Genomic DNA, 24,270 nt, shown 5'->3' on the forward strand with positions numbered 1-24,270 from the left:
TTTTGAGAAAGAGAAAGGAAGAGGATAAAGAGAAATGAAAATGTGTGTAGAGGGGTAGTTTGGGGATTTGGGGTAGGTGCAAAGGAAGCACGTTGACCTGTTGACTGGTGATGGGATTCGTGATGCGAAAGGGGTAGGTAGGTAATTTTAGATTTTAGAGGCTTTTATTCCTCTTGCATTTATTCGCGGCGGTCCCTATGGTTGGAAATTTGGTCATTTTGGGAAGAATAGAATGGTAAATTAATCTGCCAGCTGCTAAATGATTTTTTTTTTTTTTAAATATGGGTATAAAATAGTGACGGAGGCAAATCTGGGAGGCTCTCAACATTAACGTGTTTTCTCATCCTCTGGCTGCGGCGCCCGCGCGGTGGCGTCTTTAATCATCTAACCCCAGCCTCTTTGCGAAACGAGTGATTACCGATATGATACATCACTCTCTGAAACGAAGGCCAAGTTATATATCTATAACTAAAGTGGTGACCGCTTCGCATGGGTGTTAAATTTTTCATTAAAAATAATTTTTAATTTAATAATATTATAAATATAAATAATAATAAAAATAATAAATAATTTTAATTTAAAAAATGTTATAATAATAGCAATAATAATAAATTAAAATAATTATTTTACAAAATTAATATTTTCAAAATATTTTCTCATGTTTTACTAAGCAAAATTTTTTATTAAATAATTTTTTTGAAAATATTTGATTTTTTATATCTTAATATATGCTAAAGTTGACAGAATCATATTTTGTTAATTAAATGATTCTAACAGTGAAATAAAATTTATATTGAAAAACTATAATATATTAAAAGTAATTATTGGTAAGCTACATAATTTATATAATAAAATTATTAAAATAAAATGAATTTTTTTTAAAGTCAAAATAAAATGAATATTAATTACACTTATTGAAAATTTTTTAGTTTTGATGATGAAATTTTCTAAATTATTGCCAATTTTAATTACTACTTTTTTGTTTTATGCTTTTATAATTATTTAGAATTAATCAACTTTGTGAAAATAATTTTAGGATCTTCCAATAATTTTGATAAGTCATTAATAACTTTATTCAATTAGTTGTTATTTTTATTATTTATCAAAAGACTTTTATGTTCTGTAATTTTCTTTTAAGTATTAATAGACAGTGTGATAAATCTATTGATTTTGGACTCTATCATTTTCAAAAAATCATTTTTATTGAATGAATTTTTTGACGTAGATACCACGATAATGATAATATATATTTTTTTAATTGACAATTTAGAGCTTCCATATAATAGAACTTGGCGTAGCCTCACTATTAAGCAAAATCAGAGATTTCAAACTCCTTTGTTAAAGCTTGAGCATGATTGACAAAGATCTAAAACTACTAACTTGAAAATGTGCCTTGACTGACTCATGAGCAAAAAGGGTAAACGTGGCTTGACTAATTCTCCTGCAAAGTTTGGCTGACTCATGGGTTAGTAGATTAAAAAACGTGGGCAATGATTTAACTGACACGTGGTTAAATGAATGTTTTCCTTTTAAATATGTAATAGATTATCATTTACATGTCTATATCCATGTGGGTTGAAAAGCCCAATCCAATGCGAAAATGTTTTGTAGATTATATTTAGATGTTATTAGCATGTATTTTTACATGAGTTGTATGTGAATATTTTTTAATAAAGTTTTAAATAATAACTATAAAAATAAAATATAAAGTGTGAAATATAAATAATTGAAATTTTATAATGCTAATTTATAAATTATTCAATGTTATTAGATTTAAAATATTTAAAAAGTTTTTATTCAATATTATTAAAATTAAAAAATATTATTAAGATTAAAAAATATTACAGTTGAACTATGGGCTCTTTATCATAGACTCATCTTATGTTGGAAAAAAAAGCTTCATGAATGTTTTGGTTCAATTGGATTCATTGATAACATTACAGAAATTATCCAAGTCTATATCTTCATCAAATTCGAATCCTCATATGTTGAAAGGAATCAAGAAACTTCTTAAGTGGAATTGAGATTGTACATTTTTTAACATATACGATGAAACTAATCAGTACGTCGATTGGATGGCTATATTTCATGAAAAATGATCACACTTATTTAACTCTCCACCGGAAGATATTAACTATTAAGACTTTCTTACTTGCGGGCATTTGAAGGGTTTCATGAGTTAGAATGATGTAACTAGTTGCTTTATCATCAATATATAAAAAAATACTTTAATAAAAATCATTGAATGCATTAAAACTCTTATTTGATAAGGACAATTTTAGAACTTTTTAATTTGAATTTCGATTCTTATTTGATAGTACTATGTATAATTGTATTATTTATATAATAATTAAAATTTATTTTAAATGACAAATATATTATGAATATATATATGTAAATGTATATTATGTTATAATACAAGAAATTCAGACAAAATCAAACAAAGCAACAGATTAAACACGAAAAGTATATATTTAAATTCTTAAATTTGAATATATATATATATTAAATTTTGATTATGTATAGATTGGATCAGATTAAGATTAAAATTTACAGAGTAATTATCCTATAAATTAACCTCTCACTTTATTTGTAAATACTCACTTTAATAACATTTTCATCCAAACTTTAAATACTTTCTCTCATGGTTATTATTATTTAAAAAATAATAAAAATTATTTTAAAATATTTTTATAATATTATAAATACAGATTATTTCACTTATCTACATTGTCCTCTGGAGGGGACAATTAAGCTCAATTAGAGTGATACATCAATAGTTCAATTAGTTGATGTGTGGCACTCTAATTGAGTGAGAGTTGTCCCGTAAGAGTTCAATTGGTTGTCATTTTTCCCTTTCTTAGGTTTCTCCACCGTTTCTACTTTGCTTTCTCCATTCTAATTTTTGGCTTCTCCCCTGGATTTCTCCGCCTTCTCTCTTCTTTTACGTACTTTCCACATTGTTTTCATCTTTTTGTTCAATTTTTACAACTCTTTTCGTTTTTTACTTTTTTATTCTTTGGCTTTCTTTGTTTGTTTTGGTGTTTTTTTCTTTGTTTTGTTTGGTCTTTGATTTGTTCAACCATTGTTCTTTCCTTATTTTTTTTTATTTTGATTTGTGATTTGTATTTTTTTATTTTTTGCATTTCGGTTTTATCATTGTATGAATCTTTCTTTCTTTGTGATTTTCATTTTGTTTTGATTTGTAGTTTTTGTGTTGCTTTGGTTTGACTGTGTTAATTTGCTTTATGTTTTGGTTCTTTAAGAAGTTGTATTTTACTTTCGGTTTTTCCCTTTCATATGCTCATGGTTTTTTTATTTTTTTTTATGCGCTGTTATTTTTCAAGTTTGATTTTTCTTTTATTTATTCTTATATAGTTTTTATTTATGTATGCTTTTGTTTTTAAGTTTTTATATTTATTCTTACTCTAAGGTTTTTAAGGGTTTTTGTGTTTTTGAGAGGTCATGGCATTTTCGTCATTTTTTAATGCCATGCATCCAGAATTTTTTCTCTTCATTGGAGTGTTCCCCGCTTTCTCTCTTTGCTTAGAGGAAGAATCTGGAGAAGGAATGAAAGAATGGGGTGAGGAAAGAGGAGAGAAGAGAAAGGAAAAAACAAACAGGAAGGTCAAGAGTATATAAATATAAATTCAAATTTTTAATTTTTTTAATTGATTGAACAGATTAGATAGAGATAAATTGGTTTCTCTCTTATTTTTCTTCTTTCTTCTAATTGTTTTACTTTTTAATTATTTATTTGATTTATTTAATTTCAATTTATGCATTAATTCAAATTTATGAAATTAGTTTAAAAAATGACAAGAATAAAAATAAAATAATTAATTCCATGATTTTTTGTTTATCCAGTTTTTTTTATTTGGGTTTTTATTATGTTTTTTAATAATGTTATTGCTTATATACAGAAACCAGAACCTGTTAGTGTAAGTTTTTAATTTTTTTATCTCATTTCATTTGTTTATTCAAGCTTTTATTATTTGAATTCTGTATTACTTTTATTTTTATTCAAGCTTTTAATTCAATTGATGAGCTTGATTTAAGGAATTCTAATAATTTGTGATTTTACTAAAACAATTTAATTTTATCTCTTGCTGTTAATGTAATCAATTGTTGACCAATTCTTTTGATTTCATTTCAAATGCTTAAATTGAATTTAAGGTAACAGCAGTTAAACACTTGAAACATAATATAATTATAAATATTACGTTAAATAAAATGAAGAAGGATTGCATTTGTGTTATGTTTTTTGTTAATTTTGAGAGAAATTTGTTTTACGATTTTGTTGTATGATTAAGTTATTTTTGAAATCTCAAGTCTATAACTTAATCATTTGTGTCTTTTAAACTTTGAATTAAGTGTGTTTATATTTCTTCATTAATAGTTTATAAATCCTTTCAAATACAATTTTCAGTTTTCATTACATTTAACTATTTATGAAATTTTATAAAACCATTGCATAACGCGAGTACTAGTTAATTTTAATAATCGTAACCTGCAAATTCACAATCCTTTCTCTTTGATTAGGGTTTATTGGATGCCAAATCTGTGAGTTTTTTTTTGATTGAATTTGTGAAATTTTATCCTAAATTCACTATTTTCTGCTTAACTTTTCTTGATTCGACCATGGCTATCGCATCAGTTGCATTTAAATCAAGGGAGGATCACCGGCAACAGCTAGAATTAGAAAAAACTCGAAAAGCAGGGCTTGCATCTACTGAAGTCGATGACGATGGAAAAGAAATTAGCCCTCATATTCCTCAGTGTATGTCATCGGTACCTTGGTATCTTAATGTTGAAAGACCAAGATTGAAGCATCAAAGGAAATGGAAATCTGATCCCAATTACACGAAGTCTTGGTATGATAGAGGTGCAAAGATAATTCAGGCAAATAAATATCCAAAAGGTGCTTGCGAAAATTGTGTGGCAATCACACATGATTCAAAGGCATGCATAGAGAGGCCTCGTAAGAAGGGAGTAAATTGAACAAACATGCATATTGCACCTGATGAAAAGATGGAGACCTTTGAACTGGATTATGATGACAAGCGAAATTGATGGAATGGTTATGATGCATCCACATATGCCCGTGTCATTGAAAGGTATGAGGCAAGGGATGAGGCTAGAAGGAAGAATCTGAAAGAACAGCAGCTAAAAAACAGGGACGGAGCTAGAGCATTTTCAAAAGGAGGCCAAATAGAAAAAGACATTAAACAGTTAAAGAGAATTTTATATATAATTTAATTATTTAAAAAATTAAATAAAATTCAAAAGATATTGACTATATAAAAAAATGCACATTAATAGTAATGATGGTATCATTTATATATATATGATTAAATGGAACTATAAAATGAGTCTTTCTTACTTTTTGTACTCAAGAATGGAAGAGAAAATAATTTTTTAAACTTAAATGAATTACCTCTTTACTTTGTGTGTTGTAACTCTTATCTTATTTTTTATTTGCCTCTTAAATTGCTAATTAACATATTGGGTTATTAGATTGAACAATTGAGATATAATATGTTATGATAGGTTATTAGGTTGGACTGTTAAGATATAATATGTTATAATAAGTTAAACTTTATATTAAAACTTAATAGGTTTGGATTAATAAACTTACTTTTAGTTTTTTGTAAATTTGATAGGCTTAACATATTAGTTTAGAATTTATTTGTTGGGCTTAACTAAGAATATGCTAACCATAATGACTCTAATTTTATCAAACAATTTAAAGAATAAAATTAATATTAAATAAAAATTATTTTGAGAGCCATTGAAAATAAATATAATAAATAAATTGTATTGAAATAAATACAATTATTTCATTTTATCAATTTATATGTATATCCTTGTTACTTAAAGTTTGCAACATACATGCTAGGATACACTGGTTATTTTGAATAAAAAATAATATATTGATGAAATGTTAAGCAATATGTAACTTATATTTGAGAATTATATAATAATTTATTTATTTTTAAAGATTGAAATTAGAGAAAATAAAATTCGCATAACAGAAAAAAGAAAAACATGACAAGTAGAAGATAGAATCCGTATATGACATAATAAAAAAAGAAAGAAAAAGAATATGATTGATGGTTTGTATAAATTTGTGCAAGAAAATCTATAGAGATTTAAAAAATATAAGTATATAGAATAAAAATAAATAATAATATAAATTAAAAAAATAAAAAACTTTAAAATTGAGTCAAGCATATAAAATTATTTTGTTATTCTTGATTTGTATTAATTATTAAATAAAAATATATTTTGATGGGTCATTAAGAAAATTTATAAAAAAATAAAAAAAAATTATTTAGTATGTAAAAAAAATTTTAAAATTTGGCCCCACATTCCATAAGGAGGCTCCACCCCTGCTGAAAAAGTTGGAAGAGAAAAATAGTAAAAACAATGGGGAGGAAGAGGTTAGTGACGAAGATGACGATGATGACGCTCTGAAGGTTGATGAGAGCAAACAGATGAATTTTGCTGAAGTCGAGAAGCGTTGTCCGGACCACAGGTGGAGGAAGCATGGGTATGGCCAGGAATTTGCGTATTCGAGAAGACACAGCGAAATATCTTTTGAATCTTAGATGTCAATTCCGCTTATTATGATCCTAAAACTCGATCTATGCGTGAAGATCCTCTTCCTGATGCTGACCATAACGAGAAGTTCTATGGAGGTGATAATCAATATAGAATGAGTGGGCAAGCTTTGGAGTTCAAGCAGCTCAATATTCATGCGTGGGAAGCATTTGATAAAGGTCAAGATATTCACATGCAGGCTGCTCTATCTCAAGCTCAACTCCTGTTCAGGAATTATAAGGTCATCAAGGAGAAATTGAAATCAAAGACCAAAGATACCATCACGGAAAAGCATGGCAATGCAGCAACTGAAGAAGAGATACCAATGGAGCTCCTCTTGGGACAAATTAAGTGAGAGGCAAGTTGAATATGATCGTGCTGGCAGAGTTATAAAGGGAATGGAAACGTTGTTTCCGAAAAGCAAGTATGAAGAAGATGTTTTTATTAAGAACCACACAAGTGTTTGGGGTTCGAGGTGGAAGGGTCACCGATGGGGCTACAAATGTTGTAAGCAAGTCAGGATTTTGTGTTTTGGGGGGAGTGAAAAGTCGAAAACAATATAAAGTAATTTAGATGAAACAAATTCATATAAAAATATATAAATAAAATTTTAAAATTATTTAAAAAATTAATTTTAATTATTTACTTAAAAGAATTAACTAATATAATCATAAATAATTTAATTAGGATAATAATCCCAATTTATAGATAAAATTAACAACAAACAAAAATTAATAAATATAATAACAAAAATCTTAATGGAAAGTAATTCATTAAAAAAATATTAAAGGTTATCAATAAATAATTCAATGGGAAGCAATTTTTTAAAATTAATCACAAAAATTAAATACAATATCAATAAACAATTCAATGAGGAAGTAATTTCGAATAAAAAACTTAATTATTTACAAGAATATAAGTAAATTAAAAAAACACAAATAATTTGTAGGAAAACAATCAAATAATCCATAAATAAATAAGTAACAACTAACATTAAGTACTTAATCAAATTCTTATTTTGTTGCTTTTAACAAAAAAATAACTAAGACAGTAAATTCTAAATCAAAATCATCAAGTAAAAATTATTAAATAAAGAAAAAAAATTAAAAATTAAAAATATTAAAAACAAAATAAGTAAATAAATCAAACTTACTAATTATCATGACAGAAAAATTGAGTTATCGACTAAAAGTTTTTTATTCAAAGAAAGTTGACAAGCAAAAAGGTGTAACTTTTTTTTTAGTTTCTATAGTATTTAGTAAAAAGAAAAAAGAACAATAGGAGGTGGTTGTGAGGTTTTAGAGAAATAAGGTTTGAGAATAATTCTATTGTAATAGATTTTATTTTAATACTATTAAAATTTATTGTTAACTAATTGTTGTGGGATGTCTTATCAAATAAAAAATTATTATAGGGATAAAATTATAAAATTTTAAAAAAATTAAAATATGTTAAAAAAAAAATTTTTTTAGAGGCGAAAAAATTTTAAATTTTAAAAAATAAATGTAAATTAGAAAAATTTTGAAATTGCCCCCACTACGCCCCTCCCCTCCGCCTCTGGTTGTAAGCGAACAATTCGGAATAGTTACTGTACTGGTGCCGCTGGCATTGAGGCTGCAGAAGCAGCAACAGACTTGATGAAGGCTAATATTGCACGTAAAGCAGTCTCAGAGGATGTTCCTCCTCCTGCAGAGGAGAAGAAACTTGCTACCTGGGGAACTGATGTTCCTTACGACCTGGTTATTGACGAAAAACTTCTCACCGAGGCTCTTAAGGAGGAGGATGAAAGAAAACGTAAGTATAACATCAGATGGAATGATGAGGTTACTGCTGAAGATATGGAGGCATATTGGATGAAAAAGATACACCATGCTGACCCCATGAAGGATTTTCTAAACTACTGTGTTATCTTATATATGTAAGAAATTAATATCAAGTTTGTAATTCTCTCTCTTTCAATTAATTCCAAATCTTAAAAAATCAAAAATTGTCACCAACATAATAAACTTCCTACAAATTAAATCAGTAGCCATCATAATTGTCAAGTTAACATCTAGCTAGAAAGATTAATAGAAAGCGAAACAAGGAAGAAATTAGCTTGTTATTTGATAGTAATCAGCTAATTAGTAAGAGTTTGAACTCTTCATCCGTTCTTGCTTATAAAATTAGTTCTTTGCTTTTTCTCTGCCATATACAAGAACATTACTTTTGATTAATGAAAACTTAACAGGACAAAGGACTTATGATTTCTAGCTAAATATGGAATCTAACTGAGTTTTACATGGATTGGAAAAGCATGTTTGTTAAGGTCGAAGAAGGATCAAACAATAGCAGAAAAGGAACATGTAAGCCTGCATGGGTTGAAGTGGCCAAAGTAATAATTGATTGTTGGCTCATCATCATGCCGTCAGATTAACAAAATTCACATACAGCTTAAGAGCATATCAGAGATAATATCCCCTGACATTACTTTCCGATCAATTTACAATTGCCAGCATCTGAGGCTTTCTTTCTCACACATAAATTCAAAAATTTTATTAAGAGAATGAATAGTGGGTTTTGTTGGAAATTTTTTATTTTAAGATAGAACTTGAGAACCAAAGTCGTTTCAGGTGAAGATTTTGATGAGATTTTCCATGTTTTTCCAGTGAGATTAGCAGGAATCTTTGGATTGTAGGCGCCGTTTGCCTCAAAAGTTAACTGACAACGGTTTGTTTTATTGTATCACTTCATGGGAAATCCTTGTCGTTTGTTTTATACCAGGACACGTGTTTGCATCTTAGATGCGGACTGCCCTCTCCAGACCCCAAAAGGGATCCGGATATGGGAAAAACAAAGTAAAACCAATGACCAGGTAGGACTTCACTTAAAGACAAGTCAATGAAGCCATCCCTTCTTCTTACAACGAAAACGAAGTCGTTTTGAGTTTGCTCGTGCATTGCGGTCACTTCTTGCAAGATCTTTTTTTGTGCCAGCCCAAACAACGATCAGAAACAATGATCGGAGGCGTGGAGAAAATGTTGGCGGTGGGCCTAATCTGGGGTGCAACCAACGCCGCAATGCGCCGCGGCGCACTCCTGTGGGATCAATCTCTCAAATCCACTCCACCCCCTCGGGATCCACCCCACAAACTCCACCAAAAGCTCCTCGATTCCTTATCCAATTGGCTGACCCTCCTTTTCTTTTGGCAATACTCCCTCCCTTTCCTCATCAACCTCTCCGCTTCTGCCACCTTTTTCACTATCTTAAGCCAGGCCCCGATTTCGCTTGCCGTCCCCGTCACCAATGCGACGACGTTTGCTGCCACCGCCGTGTTTGGAATCCTGCTGGGTGAGGAGACCCGGGTCGGTCATGCACTATTGGGTACGGGTTTTATTGTTTTGGGTGTTTGGCTTTGTATCACGTGATCTGCATGTGCGTTGCTCTTTTTTTTTTTTCTTTCTTCTATTAGATACATAATTTTATTATTATGTAGAACGATTCTGTGAGAAATAGTGTTATGTTTTAGTGATTTATCATTTTGAATCTATTCCTATGATTTTGCTTTGTACCATTTGCTTTTACTTTTTCCTAACTTTTTTCTTGTAAAGCAAAATAAAAATGTAGAAGCAATGATTGAACGAGCTGAATTTATTGAATGAACGGAAAAAGGAAAAAAGCTGCAATACAATTGAAACACTATGAACCGTACAAAATTTGCTCAATCAAAAATTAGAGGAAAAAAGCAATGAAATGCGGAATGTTACAAAATAATTTTTTGGTTAATGCAGTAGGAAAAGAAATGGGAATATGGATTAGAACTGCGGTTTAAAACATTCAGGAGGCATTTGTCCATTGAATCTTTTAGTATCTTAGCAGTAGTCGTAGATCATGAAATTATCTCTGACCCACTTCATCTGACCCATCTTACTACTGCTCAACTGGCTGTAAGTTGGGGAAGTCCACCAGTTTGCTGGGGATCTGGAGGCACATTGATTGATACTCACTGGCCCATCCCACTTGCAAGCTTTTGCCCTAAACCTACGGAATCTGGCAATGAAAGGTGCATTATTCCAGTCAATCTTGACAAGCCCACCTCTAGTTGCCCAGTTGTCCGCATTCCATAAACTGGAGTATACCCTCATTCCTTGCTTGTTTGGAAAAGCAATCCCCTCTTTCTCATAGTTTCGGAAAACACGAATTGGCAGGTTGTCGATGTACCACCTAAAACCATTAAGTATTTTTGGTTAGTTTCATGAGAATAGGGAAATGCATTAAGATTTGTAATTTCATGTTTTGGTTGTCTTGGAATTCACTGAAAAGTTAACAACAGCAGAAAAATGGTCCGCATTGGCCATGTTTTTGAACTGGATTTCAAATGAATATATTTGGAGAAAAGGAACATGATGTTCTAGTGTAATTGAAGGGAAGTTAACTTACACGACTTCGGTGGGATTCCAGTGTATGGTGTAGTTGTGGAAATCAGCAGTTGGGTCAAACCACAGGTAAAATTGCTGTTCTCTGCTTCCATTTCCTTGAGTGTAGATGTTTGTGTGAACAATATATGGTTGTCCGGAAACATTACCTAAGAACTCGAAGTCGATCTCATCATGCTTGTCCCTGGTAGAGGACAGCTGCATATATTTGAGAATGAAAGATTAAAATTTATGTAATTTTCTTCTTGTTCTTTCTATTTCCTCTTGAGTGTTTTAAAGACCAGTACTCTGGGTTTAAATCCATCTATATGTGGTCATTGATGCTGTGAACGAATATTTTTACTTCAAAATATTTAGTTGGAATTAAGTTGCCCGTCAATTGTATTTTAATTACCGACTTTTAATCTTCTTGAATGTGGTTTTCTTGAGGAATTCAGTTTTGACTTATGATAACAGGATGAAAGACACCTGAATTTAGAAGCTTTGCTGACAATTATCAAAAGTGATTGCTATTTTATTTGATGTAGACATGTAGGTAGTTGTTTGTGCTTAAACTTACATAGTAGGCTGTGACTGTTCCAGCTGAGTTTCCTGGTACCAACTTTATTAGCATCTCAATGCTTCCAAATAAGAATGCCCTCTTGGATTTAACAGCAGAACCTGCAAAATCAAAGGCAGCATTGTAATGTCAAAAGAGCAAGCAATATGATTCAGTTTACTTAGATGTTTGCTTTAGCATTAGAATAGCTTAACCAAGCACCTGCAAGTGTATGAAAACGGAACTGTTTTACCTGAAGTTTGATCCAACACAAGTTGAAGGTCTTCACCATTGCTTGTAAAAGTTGAATGGTAAGCGCCCCAATTTATGTACATGCTATTCGAAAACCTTGCTTCAACAAAACTTTGGTTAAATGCAAGTGCAGAGATGAATAGAGCCAACAACGAAGCTTGCAAACTAGCCATTTTCAACTGCAATGGAGAAGCTGGCTCTGTATTTGTCAATCAATGCCGTTGAGAAGGGATGCTTTTCCCCATTGTTCTTGATGGCTTTATATAGCCTGTTCCACCACATATGCCTTACTAAGATAACCATTATATTACAATTTTTTAATTAAAATTTGGAATATGCTGAACTTGTCATGATTTTTGACTCCCCCATAAAATTATTTGAGAGCAAAGATAAGGAATATGTTATCATTTCACCAAAAATTAGAAAACTCAAAACAAAGTGCATATACAATGTAGAAACATGTAGTTCAGTTCATATATTGCAATCATATAAAGACTTTTTCAGTTTTTATTTTGTATTATGGTTAATTACATGATCGGTGCTCCCCTCATACAGCCAGTTTTGAACTATGCGTGATACTACATAATTAACCCTTGTAATTTTGGGGGTATATTACGATAAATGAGGTACTATAAATCATAACTCTTGGCAAGGATTTGCTGGAGAAATATTGCCCCGTTGGCTATTTTATTTGTTGTTCTGTCAAATTTGACAAACTTCCGAAGAATTTATGTCCAAATTAAAAGAAAAACAATGCGAATTTAGTCTGAGGAGTGCACAAACTAAAATAAAAATCAAGTATATACTGGCTAGCAGCTAGTTTTATGGTCTTACTTTTAGATGTTAATCAGAAATACTATTAATCATATAATTAAAGTAAAAGTTTGGTCAGTTGAGCCCAGCTGGTACACGGTAGGAGTAGGAAGAGAAATGAAATATCGTGCATGAGACTAATAGAAATATCAATGTCTTTCTTAGTCTTAGACGTGCACGCGCATTGACAACGTTAAAGTTTTCGTGTTTTGTTGAAAGACAGAGTTGTCTCCTGTCATCCCCTTGAAGTTCTAATTGCTTTGGCAGACGTGGATGTTTGAGCAACCAACATTTATTCTCGTGTCAATTGCAGAAATCCCAAAAAAGAAAATAAAAAAAAAATTGAAGAATTTAGATTGAGGAGTAACGAAACACAAAAAAAAAAAAAAAAATTGTCCTCAAGACTTCATGATTTGAACAACCAACATTACAAATGGTTAACAAAATGTGGACAAGAAATCATAATTTATATTGAATATACTAATTTAGAGAGGCTAATCAGCTGTCAAGACTTTGAATTCTTCTGACTTTTTTTTCTTTTTGGTTGTTGAAATTTTTTTAAACTGGAGCTTGAAGTAATGAGGCCTAGGGGAGCATCTGAACCCACATGGCACGGCGGCAAGGCACCCCTTTTTGAATCACGAAGAGCATGTAATAACCAGGAGGAGCAATGTTGCCGTTTATGGGTGCTTGAACTTTGATGCTGTGGGTTCGAGAGGAAACGTTTTTATCCACTTGAACAATTCCTAATCGAACCAGCCTCTGATTCATGGAGATCCCGTGTGTTGTGAAAGCCGGATAGTAAATATTTACTTGGAGATCCTCGTCATCCAGGGTCCGATCAGCACCACGTATTTGCACCGTGAATCTCTTTCCGTAATGAATCTTATTGGCGGACTGGTCAGGTACGATCTCAGGCCTAAACTTGGCCAATGCTGGATCCAGGTAATGTGGCGAGAATTTTTCTACACGAACCTCAGTGGGGAAGAGGGCGTTATCTTGGTATCCAGGGTTTGTGTTGCTACCAGCTATGAGGATTTTTCCATCAGGAAGGAGTGCGAAGGATGAGTGGTACATACGGGGAATAGTCGAAGGTGCAAGCTCTGTGAACTTGGAACCACCTTCTTTTACTCGGAAATTATACAAGACGGGGGTGAAATTTGGTTCCCTGGCATCGTCCCATCCGGCTGAACCACTCTTGGCACCGTTGATGAGCAGCACATCTCCTGTTGGAAGAACCACGGCGTCTCCCATAAGACGAGGCGATGGCATGCTTTGGATCTTCCATTTTCCATTCCTCTTGGTGATATCGATGCGGGCACAGTCTTTGCTTGCTTGGACAAACACTTTCGGGCGCTTTAAATCTGCCAGGGTAAAGGCATCGTGTGATGTACCGCCGCATATCAAGACCTCAGCAGGGATGACTTTACGCTTTTCATCTGGTTGAAGTGTAATAGGGAGGAGACAAGAACTTCCCGATGCTGGATAGTTCCGGGCACCACCTGGGAGAACGGGGAACTCGTGGAGGATTTTCTGATTGTTTGGATTGAGCAGAATGGAACGGTTGTTGGCAAAGACGAAGAGGTTTCCGTCGGTTGAGAGATAGACAAAAGGGTACAAATTGTTCTCCACTTTATCATGGGTTTCTGCTAGGAATTTGAAAGGGATGACTTTGCTTTTATCATTGCGTTGCCCTTCTGGTGGGACGAACTCGTAAGTTGGGAAGTTACGACCACCAAAAACCATGAACCTACCATCTCCTAAGGTTACCTGTGTCGCATACCTTCAATGACAAAAACAACTCAGCTTCAACTTCGAAAATGCATGAAAATGAAAAGTTTATAGTGCATAAGTCAAGTTAAATACCATCTTCCATTTCCAAGTGTTCCAGGATATTCTTTCCAATCGCAGGTAGGACAAAGGTCGAGAATTCTGACAGTGTCTGATCCGTTATTATATCCACCAGTGCTCACTAGCCGTCCGTTTACATCAAGGGCACCAGATGAACACCAAGTGTCATATTTCAACTGTTACCAAAAAAAATGTGAAAATATTTTCATTTATAAGATGAGATTATATTATAAGTAGGCCAACTGAATAATTCTTCCCGCCCTTCTTTCCACCGTCTCTGTCAAAGGCACCATAAATGCATGAAAAAATAGGAAAGCAAAATGTACCCTGAGTGGCCTAATCTTTGCTGTGTCAATGTCCAAGAGAATAGAATGGCAAAAGCAGTCTTGCTCATTGGTTCCCTCGACGTCACGGCAAGGCGGGCCAGGCAACTTTAATTTTGACTGCTTCCAAACAGTGGCGTCAAACATCAAAGCCTGGTCAATCTTGGGAAGCAAGATCAAGTGCATGGCCGAGACACCGGCATTTCTAACAAACAGCTCCCACTTGCCCTTGTATCCAGTCTTGATTTTGTCCTTTGCATTGCTTTCCCATTTTTTATTGTCAGCAGAGCCACCAGCAACGTTGACGGAGCCTGAATTTAAGCTTCCGTCATCCTTGTTTTGAGCAGATAAGCTTCCACCAGAAGGGGAGCCACCCGCAAATGGAAAGAAGCCATTAGCATTTTGTGGAACGACGCCACCTAGGTTGAGGCCGTTGCCTGGATTATTAAACGGATGGAAAAAAGGGAACAAAAATTGACAGTTCCCGGAGACAAAAAGGAGAGGTAGAATACACAGGCCTCTCCATAACATCGTCATAATTGTACACTTTATTTTCTTGTCTAATCCCTGCTGCGGCTTCTTTATACAGCCTCCTCCCTCCTTTATATATATAAATGTTGTCTTAGCTTCCAAATTCCCTTCCCCTCATTCCTCTCCGCATCTTTCTAATCCAAGGCTTTCCAACATGATCAGTTACGTACAAATCATGGAAAATTAGCGCTGGCTCCCTGTTTAGAGGACACCTAAAATAAGAGTTAGCTTAGCTAATTATAGGAACATTGTATTCATTTCAATGGTGGCCCTGAAGAAGCTTAATTTCGGAAAGAGTTCAGCAGGTAACCAGAAACTCTAATGGAGTTGAGCTCGTTAGGAAGACGTCGCGGCAGCCAAATCTGTCTACAGGCCTTCTATCTTTTGTTTATTGCCATTGGTATACTATTACTAAATTTTCAAACATGGATTTTCCAGTGCCATAGCCCAAAAAGCCATTTCAGTGGGATTATCTAATAGTTAATCATAAAAAACAAGAAACTCAAATAATCTTATAATATCATTTGAACAAGTTATACGTAAATTACAGATTTATTATATAAATAATAAAATTAAGTATATTATTCCATTATTTAAAAAAAATGATAGTAATCGAATACATTGTAATATTCATAAATAGGTGTATCCGTGCAGTGATGCATGTAATTGGACAATTGTAATATTTTTTTTGTTTTTTATTGTGGTTTTTTTCAAAAATAGCATCAATCCCTTTTTTCTTATAATTCTGACAATTAACTTTAATTCCTTTTACAATCATTAAAAAAAGCAAATGGTTAGATTACTTATCACTGAAGAAGAATTTTTTTTAGCAATTAATAATAACAATAAGCAATACAAATTTTAAATTTTAAAAATTCATATATAAGCGTTAAAGATTGGATACATATTAATATTTGGATGCTTAATTTTTTGTATGGGATAATAGATGAAATTTAACTTTTGATATTTTTTTCTTTAAGTTTTATTTAATTTTAGTGGGATCAATGTAAGCAAAAAAAAAAAAAAACTATTTTTGGGGTGTTCATATTGGCCAAGGTCTTTGTTTGTTGGGGACTTAAATCGTACTGCGTGCAATACTCCTTGGATTGTTGAATTCACAACTACTTGAAATTGACTGATTTCACCTGATTTTCATTCACTGGTTCTCAGGCCTTAAGCAAACGATTTCTATTAATAACATTGTTTTGTTACAAACGGAGTAGACAGTGTCTGTATCCGCAAGTAAGACATGATGAACGAAAATACGTAACAGCCACTGCTAATCGTTTACAGATCAGAACCAGCCTCTAGCATCCCACGTTCCCAACCACACAGCTATGTCAGCAGAACAACTACCTAGACACAGAGGAACGGCATAAAAACAGCCCTTCAGCAGCTCACCATACAATCCACCCAGGATTTCACATTCAAAAATCCAGCCACAACATAATTTCTTGCTTTTCACCAGGTATAGACTCAAACCATATCAGAAGTTCCCCCCAAAGCCGCCCTTCAACAGGACCTTACCCCTTTCGGGTTACAACACAGCGACTCGCAAGTTGTTTACAGAGTTTTCAATAAGAAAAATATCCACAAATCACGACTTTCTATTGCCGATTAACTTCCTCCAGTTTACATCAAGCCATGAAATAAAGGTTTCTACCTTGCGTTGCACAAAGAAGCAGCACCTCCCGAGTTCCCCACCAATCACATCATCACATCATGTCATGTTGTCTTTGCATCCCGGCTTTGTCCAGCCCTCAGCCATCACATCTGCCTCCCCTAGGATGTGTTGAACCTGCCACCTTCCCACCTTCCTGTTAAGGTCTTCAATCCGCAATATCACATTTCTTCACATTCCGAGGCGATGTTAGCGGCCCTAAGACCCAATTTACCGCATTTGTAAAATCACTATAAATGGTAAGATTATGTGAATCTACCCATTTTGATGGGACAAATATCACGAATGTTTTTCTGATGGCTAGACTTTCTGCTAGATTTCATTTGGGTTCTCAATGCCTATAGATTTTGAGAAGATGAGTAGAACCGAACCCCCCTCATCAAGGCAATTGTTGTTAACGCATGAAATCAGAATATAATATCAATCAAATCAAGGCATGTATATATCTTCAGATAATTAAGAACACCAAAACACATACTGCACGTTCAGCACAACACTTTGTAACCCAGGTCGGTCTGGTAATTGCCATACACGGCCCAAAATCGTCTTTCAAACAAATTCTTCCACAGGTAGACAGTCACATTCATTGAAAAAAATTATTTTCCATTCTCTATTAACGCCAAATAACCACTTTTTCCAATATGTTAGACAGCACCTGATTTATGGCAAACCAAGCGGAGATGAATTAGCCCCCAATCAAAACAGGAAGAATGTCTGCTAGCTTCTAACCATCCATCTCCTGGGCTTGGCAAAAGGGTTAAGAGTACAAGGAAAGACAGGGATTCACAGGAAGGTATATGTTGCAAGGGGTACTTTGAATGATTGAGGATCAGAAAAATCAAGGGATAAGGAGACATTTGGTCCCTTTGTCTTAACCCCTTGTGCCTTGTCTCCTTTCAAATATCCGTAAGAGCAACATTTATGGCAACAGGGTACATTGCACAAGCTCTAATTCAGCCCTTAGATTCTGTTGTAGGGCTTGGCATTGAAAATTCCATCAAACAGACAAAATACTCATAAGCCAAGTTTCCTACAAATTTCAATGAAAGAAAGTTTGATGGTGCTATACAATGATCCAAGCTTTCCCCCTTTTCTGTTGTGCAAGGTAAATAGGGGAGCAAATGGAGAGTTGCCCACCCTGGCTCGCAAAGCAAGAAATTGAAATTGTGGTAGTCTCTCTTTTGACTGGACTGTCACAGTTTAGAGTTCCCACCCACCCTCCTCCAGATTTGAACTTTGATCTTATCTTTTGAATGATATATTTCCTCTGTGGGGCTGCTTAGTATTGGTATTTTGAAATTTGTTTTTCTTAATTGCTAAGGAGAAGATAATGACTTGGAAGTTACCGTATCAGCAAAGAAATATCAATGATGATCTACAAGCTAAAATTGAATTAAAACTAATGACAGTTTTCAACAATGATAGTAGCTATTCCAGACGATGACTCAGGCAAATATACCCGCTATGCACAGGCCAATCCAAAAGTCTTCATTTTATTTTATCAATACTTCCAAACTCTTTTCTCTTCAGGGGCATGGGTAGTTTTAATGCTTGTATTGTAATTTAGGTAAATTTAAAACTAAATAAGGAGAATCCAATGATCAAAATTGATTATGTCGAAAAACTCGATTATTTTTTTTATTAACAATTTTATATATACATACACATATATAATTTATCTTTATGCTCATTTGATTGATTACAAGGATTCAAATCTCTAAAATCTTTATTTAACGTTAATGTTGTATTTTCTTTTTATTTTTACAATAATGATTGAAAAGACTAATGACAAGAAATCATAAAACTGAAAAACAAATAGGCGCGAGGAAATGAGGTCCTTTCTTGTTTACTTAGAGGGGCACATATCCCTGTTAATTCCTGTTTGTGAAAGTTTTCAAAATTAGCACGGTGTCCTGTTTTCTGGTTTGGGAAAGGTTTATTGAACATTCTCTCATATTTCCCTTTAAGGAAGAAATTAATGCTATTTGGTACTGTGACAAAGTTTTCCTTCTCTCTCTTCCATGATGAAATTAAGATTGTGGGCAACTGAGTTTGTTTTATCCAAGCCAAAGCCATTCCAAAACACCCCTACACATCTGTGCTTTGGTCCCATCGCTTCACTCTAATTGTAATTAGTGTTGATGATTATGCAATTGACTAGAATTTACCTTGGGTTGCTGCCTAGATTAGATATTTATCAACACACATCAAGAGAGTGGTTTTGGTTCAAATCTCATTACACCAAAAGTAATTTTAATAAGCTTTTTTGGTCTTGATGACAAACATATCTTTTCCATGATTGACAAATTAATACAGCTGTATCTGGGGGTATATTCATAGCTTTTACACTGCATATTAAAGTAGGCAACTTTATGTATAGTGAAAGCAAAAAACAAACACGTCAAGCTCAGTTGTGATGCACTCCTCTCATGGTATAATGACAAACAAATTTGATGCAAAAGATTGGAGCCAGACAGGTTGAGCTAAGATCCTACATAACAGTAATCAGAAACCCTAAGTTTCAATTCAGCAGAAGAAAGCCTTTCAGAAAAAAAAAAAAAAAACTCAGCAGAAGAAAGAAAAATTAAGAAATAAAGGATGACAGAAACCCTAGTTCCTAGGGTTTTATCTAGTTAGGCTTGATTAAAGTAAAAGGGCAATCGAGGATTAATCTGACTGGTCATCATATAAAGCTTATTGGTCAGCATTAGGGCTAATAAAAGAGATTTTACATGTGAAAAATTACATTCACAATGGCTGCTCCAATGTCTCCAACAGTTGATTGATGGGCATTGGAACGGAACCATTCTTCTTTTTGCCGTATTCTTTCTCAATTAATAATCCAAAAAGACACATTAAAAAACGGAAAAGAGAGGCATTTAAATATATAGAGCAGCAACTTTAGGATTTGGTACCTATATACACATGCTACTTGCTGCCAAACAATCTAATCTTTGCCAAGCTGGGTTTGCTACGTCTATGTCATAAAAAACTCAAGAGGGAAGGCTATGAAAATGCTGCTAATGATCTGCCTCCTCAGAGCTGAATCTAAGACATGTATAAGTAATTAACTTTGTGATCAAAAACTTTATTTGAAACCATTCTCCTGGTCCCCAAACCTCTCAAACAAAAAGAAAATGATATTCCTTAACAAAAAATCGACTTTAATATGGAATAAACATCACTAAAACTGAACCTTGTCAAGCAGTTGCAGTACTTCTCTTTGTGGCATTGTTGAAGATCTGACACATATTCATGAAATATAAAGCATATACCTTATCTCTCTCCACTTCATTGTTCAAAGCAGACACATAATCAGTTGATCAAATTAAGATTCCAAACCAAAACCAAACTTAAACTTTTGATGCAGCTGGGAGCCACTAGGAAAGCAAATTGCATAAGATTGAAAGTACTGATTCCATAGGCTAAAGCAGTTCACCTTTTCCTCTCTCCACTAGTTACCTCGTAGGTTTATACCACCTATTAAATCTCAAAAAATCAAAGTATATATAGACCATATTCATAATAATATGGCACTGTGATTCAAATTTAGTATGTTCCTGTTTGTGTCAAGTGCAATTTCTCGCATGCCAATTGATTGGCTCCTTAGAAATTCCTAGCTGTAGTATAGATAGCTAGGGCTTGTATTTAGGTGACAAAAGATATAAATTTCTTGTTTGACATAACCCTAATTTAGTGGATTTAATATTAGTTTCATTTTCATTTTTCTAAAGGCAAAAGCACCTGCTTGACCATGAAGTCAGTCGCTTGCAACAATGCCACATAGTAAGTTCATGTATTTGAAGAAAAGGATTCGGAGACATCCAAAGTTGTCCCTTATTACTTTTACCTTAATTGAGAAGCTTTAATCCCCACTTAGCACGTACTGGGTTGACCACAGTTTCCCTGATCGGTTATATTCCTAATCTCCTTTTTTACCTTCTTTAATAAAGTGACTAACTATTGAACAATAGGACTAAGGTTCAAATGCATTAATGGGATTTAATATGATTTCATGAAGTTGCGACTGTTAGATGCTGACTGCTAGGCTCAAAATAATTGAATTTTGTGGGAATTATGACTTTAATCCTCATTTCTTTGAAAATTCATGAACAAGAATATGAAATTTTTACTATATCTCATGCAGCAAGTCAATCTACCTCTCATTACAAAAGATTCCTTTCAAATGCAAATTCAAACAAGTTCATCAACTTGCTCAACTTGTATGTGAATTGCAAGACCAAACTGCTTATTTTGAACTTACAATTCTAAGGGAAGCATAAAATGCAGTCCATGCATTTAACTGGTGGACAACTGCTGATTACAATGACAGTCTAAGCTCCAAATCCAGCTCTTGCGTGTCACTTGATTCAGAATTCTGACTGCTAGATCCCAATGAGTTGCTCCTGTGTTTCTTGCTCTTTTTTGGTTGTGAATCCTATAAGTATATAGGAAAAGGAAGGGAAAAAATATTAAATTCTATATAAAACAGAATCTTTTTTTTTTTTTTGCTCAAAGATACAAAACAGAATCTTGACATGCCATCTATGTAGCTTTCATTTCTACATTTAATGTGGACATCTACATATGAAGGGAGTATGTAGCAACCTCGACATGTAGGTTTAGAAGCTGTCTGGTCATGTTTGGTTGTGCAAAATGTTGAGTGTCTAAGATGCCACTGCCGGGGTTCCAACTGTTGCAAATGATTGGAGATATTAATTATAAGCACAAAATACCCTAGAACAAGCTTCTAAGGAGAAATCAGATTTTCACCAAAAGGTCATTCTTGTGAAAAGAAATAGGATAGGAAAGTCAATTACACTCACCTTGCTGCAGTACTAGGTTGGGAATCACCATATCTGATGTTTGCTCTTTGATCATATTCACCTAGCCCCATCTGTAATATCAGGTAAATTTGACTAATTTACTTTGCAATTCAAGACTATAGAGAATTACTAATAAAGTAATACATAAACAATCAATTCAGTTTCCTTAATTTCTTAAATTCTTGTTCTCATTGGAACACTTCTATTCACCAATATAATAATTTATATACAGCAATCAAGGTGGGGGATGACAATATGATTATATGAAGTACTGAAAATTTATTTCTTGGGGGAAAAGTATCTAGGGTTAGCACCAAGTAAACAAAGTCAGCAACTTCAAGGATCCTTATACAAACATAATTTCGACAAATTCATAAAGAAAGAGACAACTATTTCCATCAAAGCTTGTATGCCATGATCATGATGAGGATGCTAAACAAATATTGCAATATCCACCAAAAATCTTCTGCCATGTATTTTCTCCTCTTAGCGGTACACTACCTCATCATCTATTAGGAAACAGCAGTTACAAATGGGTGACACAGAAAATCATTTCAAAGATGCACTCAATGACCCATCAATTTTTTGAAGAAAAAAAAATTGGAATTTTATGGTACTCTTTGGAGACAACAAAGAGCAGGTTCACCTACCATCATGCTGGGGTGGAAACCATAAGAAGCTGAGGATGTTGATGAGGTTGATGAATAAGAAAAGGATGATGATGGCATAGATGGATAAGCTGTCTGCACTCTCATGTCTTCCTGCATGTACAGAAAAATTTTAATGAAATTCCCCAAATAAAAACTTCACCTGATATAGCCAGATAATCTTTTAAGCACTTAAAAAACACAAGAAGGGTTTAGGGAAGGCAAAAAAAAGGAAAAAAGAGTGAGGAGTTACCTGGTTGAAATTTCCAGGGTAAGGTCCGTGAAGAGAAGGATGGTAGCTACAGCCCATTTGTCCATGTAATCTGATCTTCTCCAATTGAGCCACACCAAGCCCTCTCTGGGGTTGCTTAGGCTTGTCTGAATTACTCTTCTTGCCTTTTCTCGAAGACGACCCTCCTCTTTCATTTCCCATGTTTGGTTCTCCAAAATAACTGCTACCCATCTTCTATGTTTTTTCCGTGATAATATGTCAAAGACAGAGATAAAACAAGAAAAAAGAAGAAGAAAGAAAAGAGAGAGATAGTTTAGCTTTGCAAATCCCAAGCCTTCTCTTGCAGCAAACTTTCTGGCAAAGGAGAGCTGCTGAGGAATCAGAGATCTCCGCTCCCTTTTTAAGCTGTTTGCACCTAAGTAATTATTGCATCGCTGGATCAGATTGTGTACAGATTTACTAGCCATATATATATATATATATATATATATATATATATATATATATATATATATATATATATATATATATACACATAGATTTTATGCTCATTTTTTTCCACTACCTCTGTGTTGCCTTTTTTTTTTTTTTTGAGTACTTACCTTATATATTTTTTTAATGACAACACCAAAAGCAATAAAACAAAAAAACCAAATTAGTATTATATTATTTCTTTAATTTATTTTAATAATTTTAAATAGACCTCGAAGCCTAAGACCTGAAAGGGATTGTCTCTTTCAAAATTAAGCTTAGCCAAAATTTCAAACCCTACGCGCCATTGCAGTGCGTTGATAGCTTCAACTTTACCTACACTGCAAGGGTCCATGTCACGCTCCTTCAAAAGAAGGTAAGACAGGATTTCACGTCCAAGTTAAGGTTGAAATCTAAGGTTTTTGCTTCGTGTATCTTTCATTTGTGTATTTAGTTTTTGATTTCTATCTTGTCTTGTTTTAAACAACATTCTCTATATATTAAGCAAAAGGGGGAAAAAACTTACTACTCTAAAGGCATATAGCATGGCCTTCAAGTATAGATTCTAGAAATCCCGGTTGCAGCTTAACAGGGATTCTTGGGATTATATCCAAACTTGTATCAATCTCGAAATTTTTGTTTGAATGTTTCCATAAAAGAGATTGCAATGTAAAATATATATTTCTCAAAAGGGTTCAATTCTCCAAAATCAAGTATTTCTTTATATTATACAAAAAAATATAACTAAATTTTGTGAAGAATTAATGCTGAATAAATATGTATATGTATATATATATAGAGAGAGGGAGAGGCTAATTTGACCGAAAGATCGCGATAATTTGAGGGAAGATATCCTGTTTAAGAATTAGCCAAAGGGGAACCAAATCTAATTGAGCTGTTTAACGCATGATTTGTGGGTCATATTTTATGAGTTGTTTGTGTGGTGGAAAGTGAGAATCTTCCAATTTCTTATAAAGACATGTGAACCTCTTGCAATTACCAAAGAAACCCCCTTAAATCCCTCCCAGAGTATGGCATTTGCTGGGTAATTGCAGGCATAACCTTTTCTTTTTTACACTAAAATACG

The 24,270-nt window shown here is 33.4% G+C and overlaps 4 protein-coding genes and 1 pseudogene across 4 annotated transcripts; 2 read left to right on the forward strand and 3 right to left on the reverse strand.

Moving 5' to 3' along the window:
• LOC18588552 lies at window positions 4,642–8,525 on the forward strand (annotated as a pseudogene).
• Window positions 9,454–10,153, forward strand: LOC18588553 (transmembrane protein 234 homolog). Its single transcript, XM_007013035.2, has one exon. The coding sequence runs from the start codon at window positions 9,600–9,602 to the stop codon at window positions 10,008–10,010; it is 411 nt and encodes a 136-aa protein (XP_007013097.1). The 5' UTR covers window positions 9,454–9,599; the 3' UTR covers window positions 10,011–10,153.
• LOC18588554 (probable xyloglucan endotransglucosylase/hydrolase protein 26) lies at window positions 10,317–11,981 on the reverse strand. Its single transcript, XM_018126630.1, has 4 exons — window positions 11,810–11,981; window positions 11,578–11,678; window positions 11,023–11,216; window positions 10,317–10,806 (listed from the first exon to the last, which is right to left on the reverse strand). Exons 1-4 carry the CDS (start codon window positions 11,979–11,981, stop codon window positions 10,455–10,457), a joined length of 819 nt encoding a protein of 272 aa, XP_017982119.1. The 3' UTR covers window positions 10,317–10,454.
• Window positions 12,998–15,383, reverse strand: LOC18588555 (aldehyde oxidase GLOX1). Its single transcript, XM_007013037.2, has 3 exons — window positions 14,799–15,383; window positions 14,488–14,648; window positions 12,998–14,404 (listed from the first exon to the last, which is right to left on the reverse strand). The coding sequence occupies exons 1-3, from the start codon at window positions 15,330–15,332 to the stop codon at window positions 13,207–13,209; spliced, it is 1,893 nt and encodes a 630-aa protein (XP_007013099.2). The 5' UTR covers window positions 15,333–15,383; the 3' UTR covers window positions 12,998–13,206.
• Window positions 21,136–23,158, reverse strand: LOC18588556 (protein SPEAR3). Its single transcript, XM_018127088.1, has 5 exons — window positions 22,734–23,158; window positions 22,484–22,594; window positions 21,834–21,904; window positions 21,616–21,700; window positions 21,136–21,445 (listed from the first exon to the last, which is right to left on the reverse strand). The coding sequence occupies exons 1-5, from the start codon at window positions 22,941–22,943 to the stop codon at window positions 21,329–21,331; spliced, it is 594 nt and encodes a 197-aa protein (XP_017982577.1). The 5' UTR covers window positions 22,944–23,158; the 3' UTR covers window positions 21,136–21,328.

The sequence above is a fragment of the Theobroma cacao genome, chromosome 9 (assembly GCF_000208745.1).
Source record: "Theobroma cacao cultivar B97-61/B2 chromosome 9, Criollo_cocoa_genome_V2, whole genome shotgun sequence".
NCBI classification, from domain to species: domain Eukaryota; kingdom Viridiplantae; phylum Streptophyta; class Magnoliopsida; order Malvales; family Malvaceae; genus Theobroma; species Theobroma cacao.

Coding starts and splice junctions, on each gene's coding strand:
- LOC18588553 (XM_007013035.2), top strand. CDS start 9,600: ATGATCGGAGGCGTGGAGAAAATGTTGGCGGTGGGCCTAATCTGGGGT.
- LOC18588554 (XM_018126630.1), bottom strand. CDS start 11,981: ATGGCTAGTTTGCAAGCTTCGTTGTTGGCTCTATTCATCTCTGCACTT. Junction 11,217..11,577: donor GAACAGTCACAGCCTACTAT/GTAAGTTTAAGC, acceptor AAATATATGCAG/CTGTCCTCTACCAGGGACAA. Junction 10,807..11,022: donor TGGAATCCCACCGAAGTCGT/GTAAGTTAACTT, acceptor TAATGGTTTTAG/GTGGTACATCGACAACCTGC.
- LOC18588555 (XM_007013037.2), bottom strand. CDS start 15,332: ATGACGATGTTATGGAGAGGCCTGTGTATTCTACCTCTCCTTTTTGTC. Junction 14,649..14,798: donor CAAAGATTAGGCCACTCAGG/GTACATTTTGCT, acceptor TTTTGGTAACAG/TTGAAATATGACACTTGGTG. Junction 14,405..14,487: donor ACACTTGGAAATGGAAGATG/GTATTTAACTTG, acceptor TTGTCATTGAAG/GTATGCGACACAGGTAACCT.
- LOC18588556 (XM_018127088.1), bottom strand. CDS start 22,943: ATGGGTAGCAGTTATTTTGGAGAACCAAACATGGGAAATGAAAGAGGA. Junction 22,595..22,733: donor ACCCTGGAAATTTCAACCAG/GTAACTCCTCAC, acceptor CTGTACATGCAG/GAAGACATGAGAGTGCAGAC. Junction 21,905..22,483: donor GTTTCCACCCCAGCATGATG/GTAGGTGAACCT, acceptor CTGATATTACAG/ATGGGGCTAGGTGAATATGA.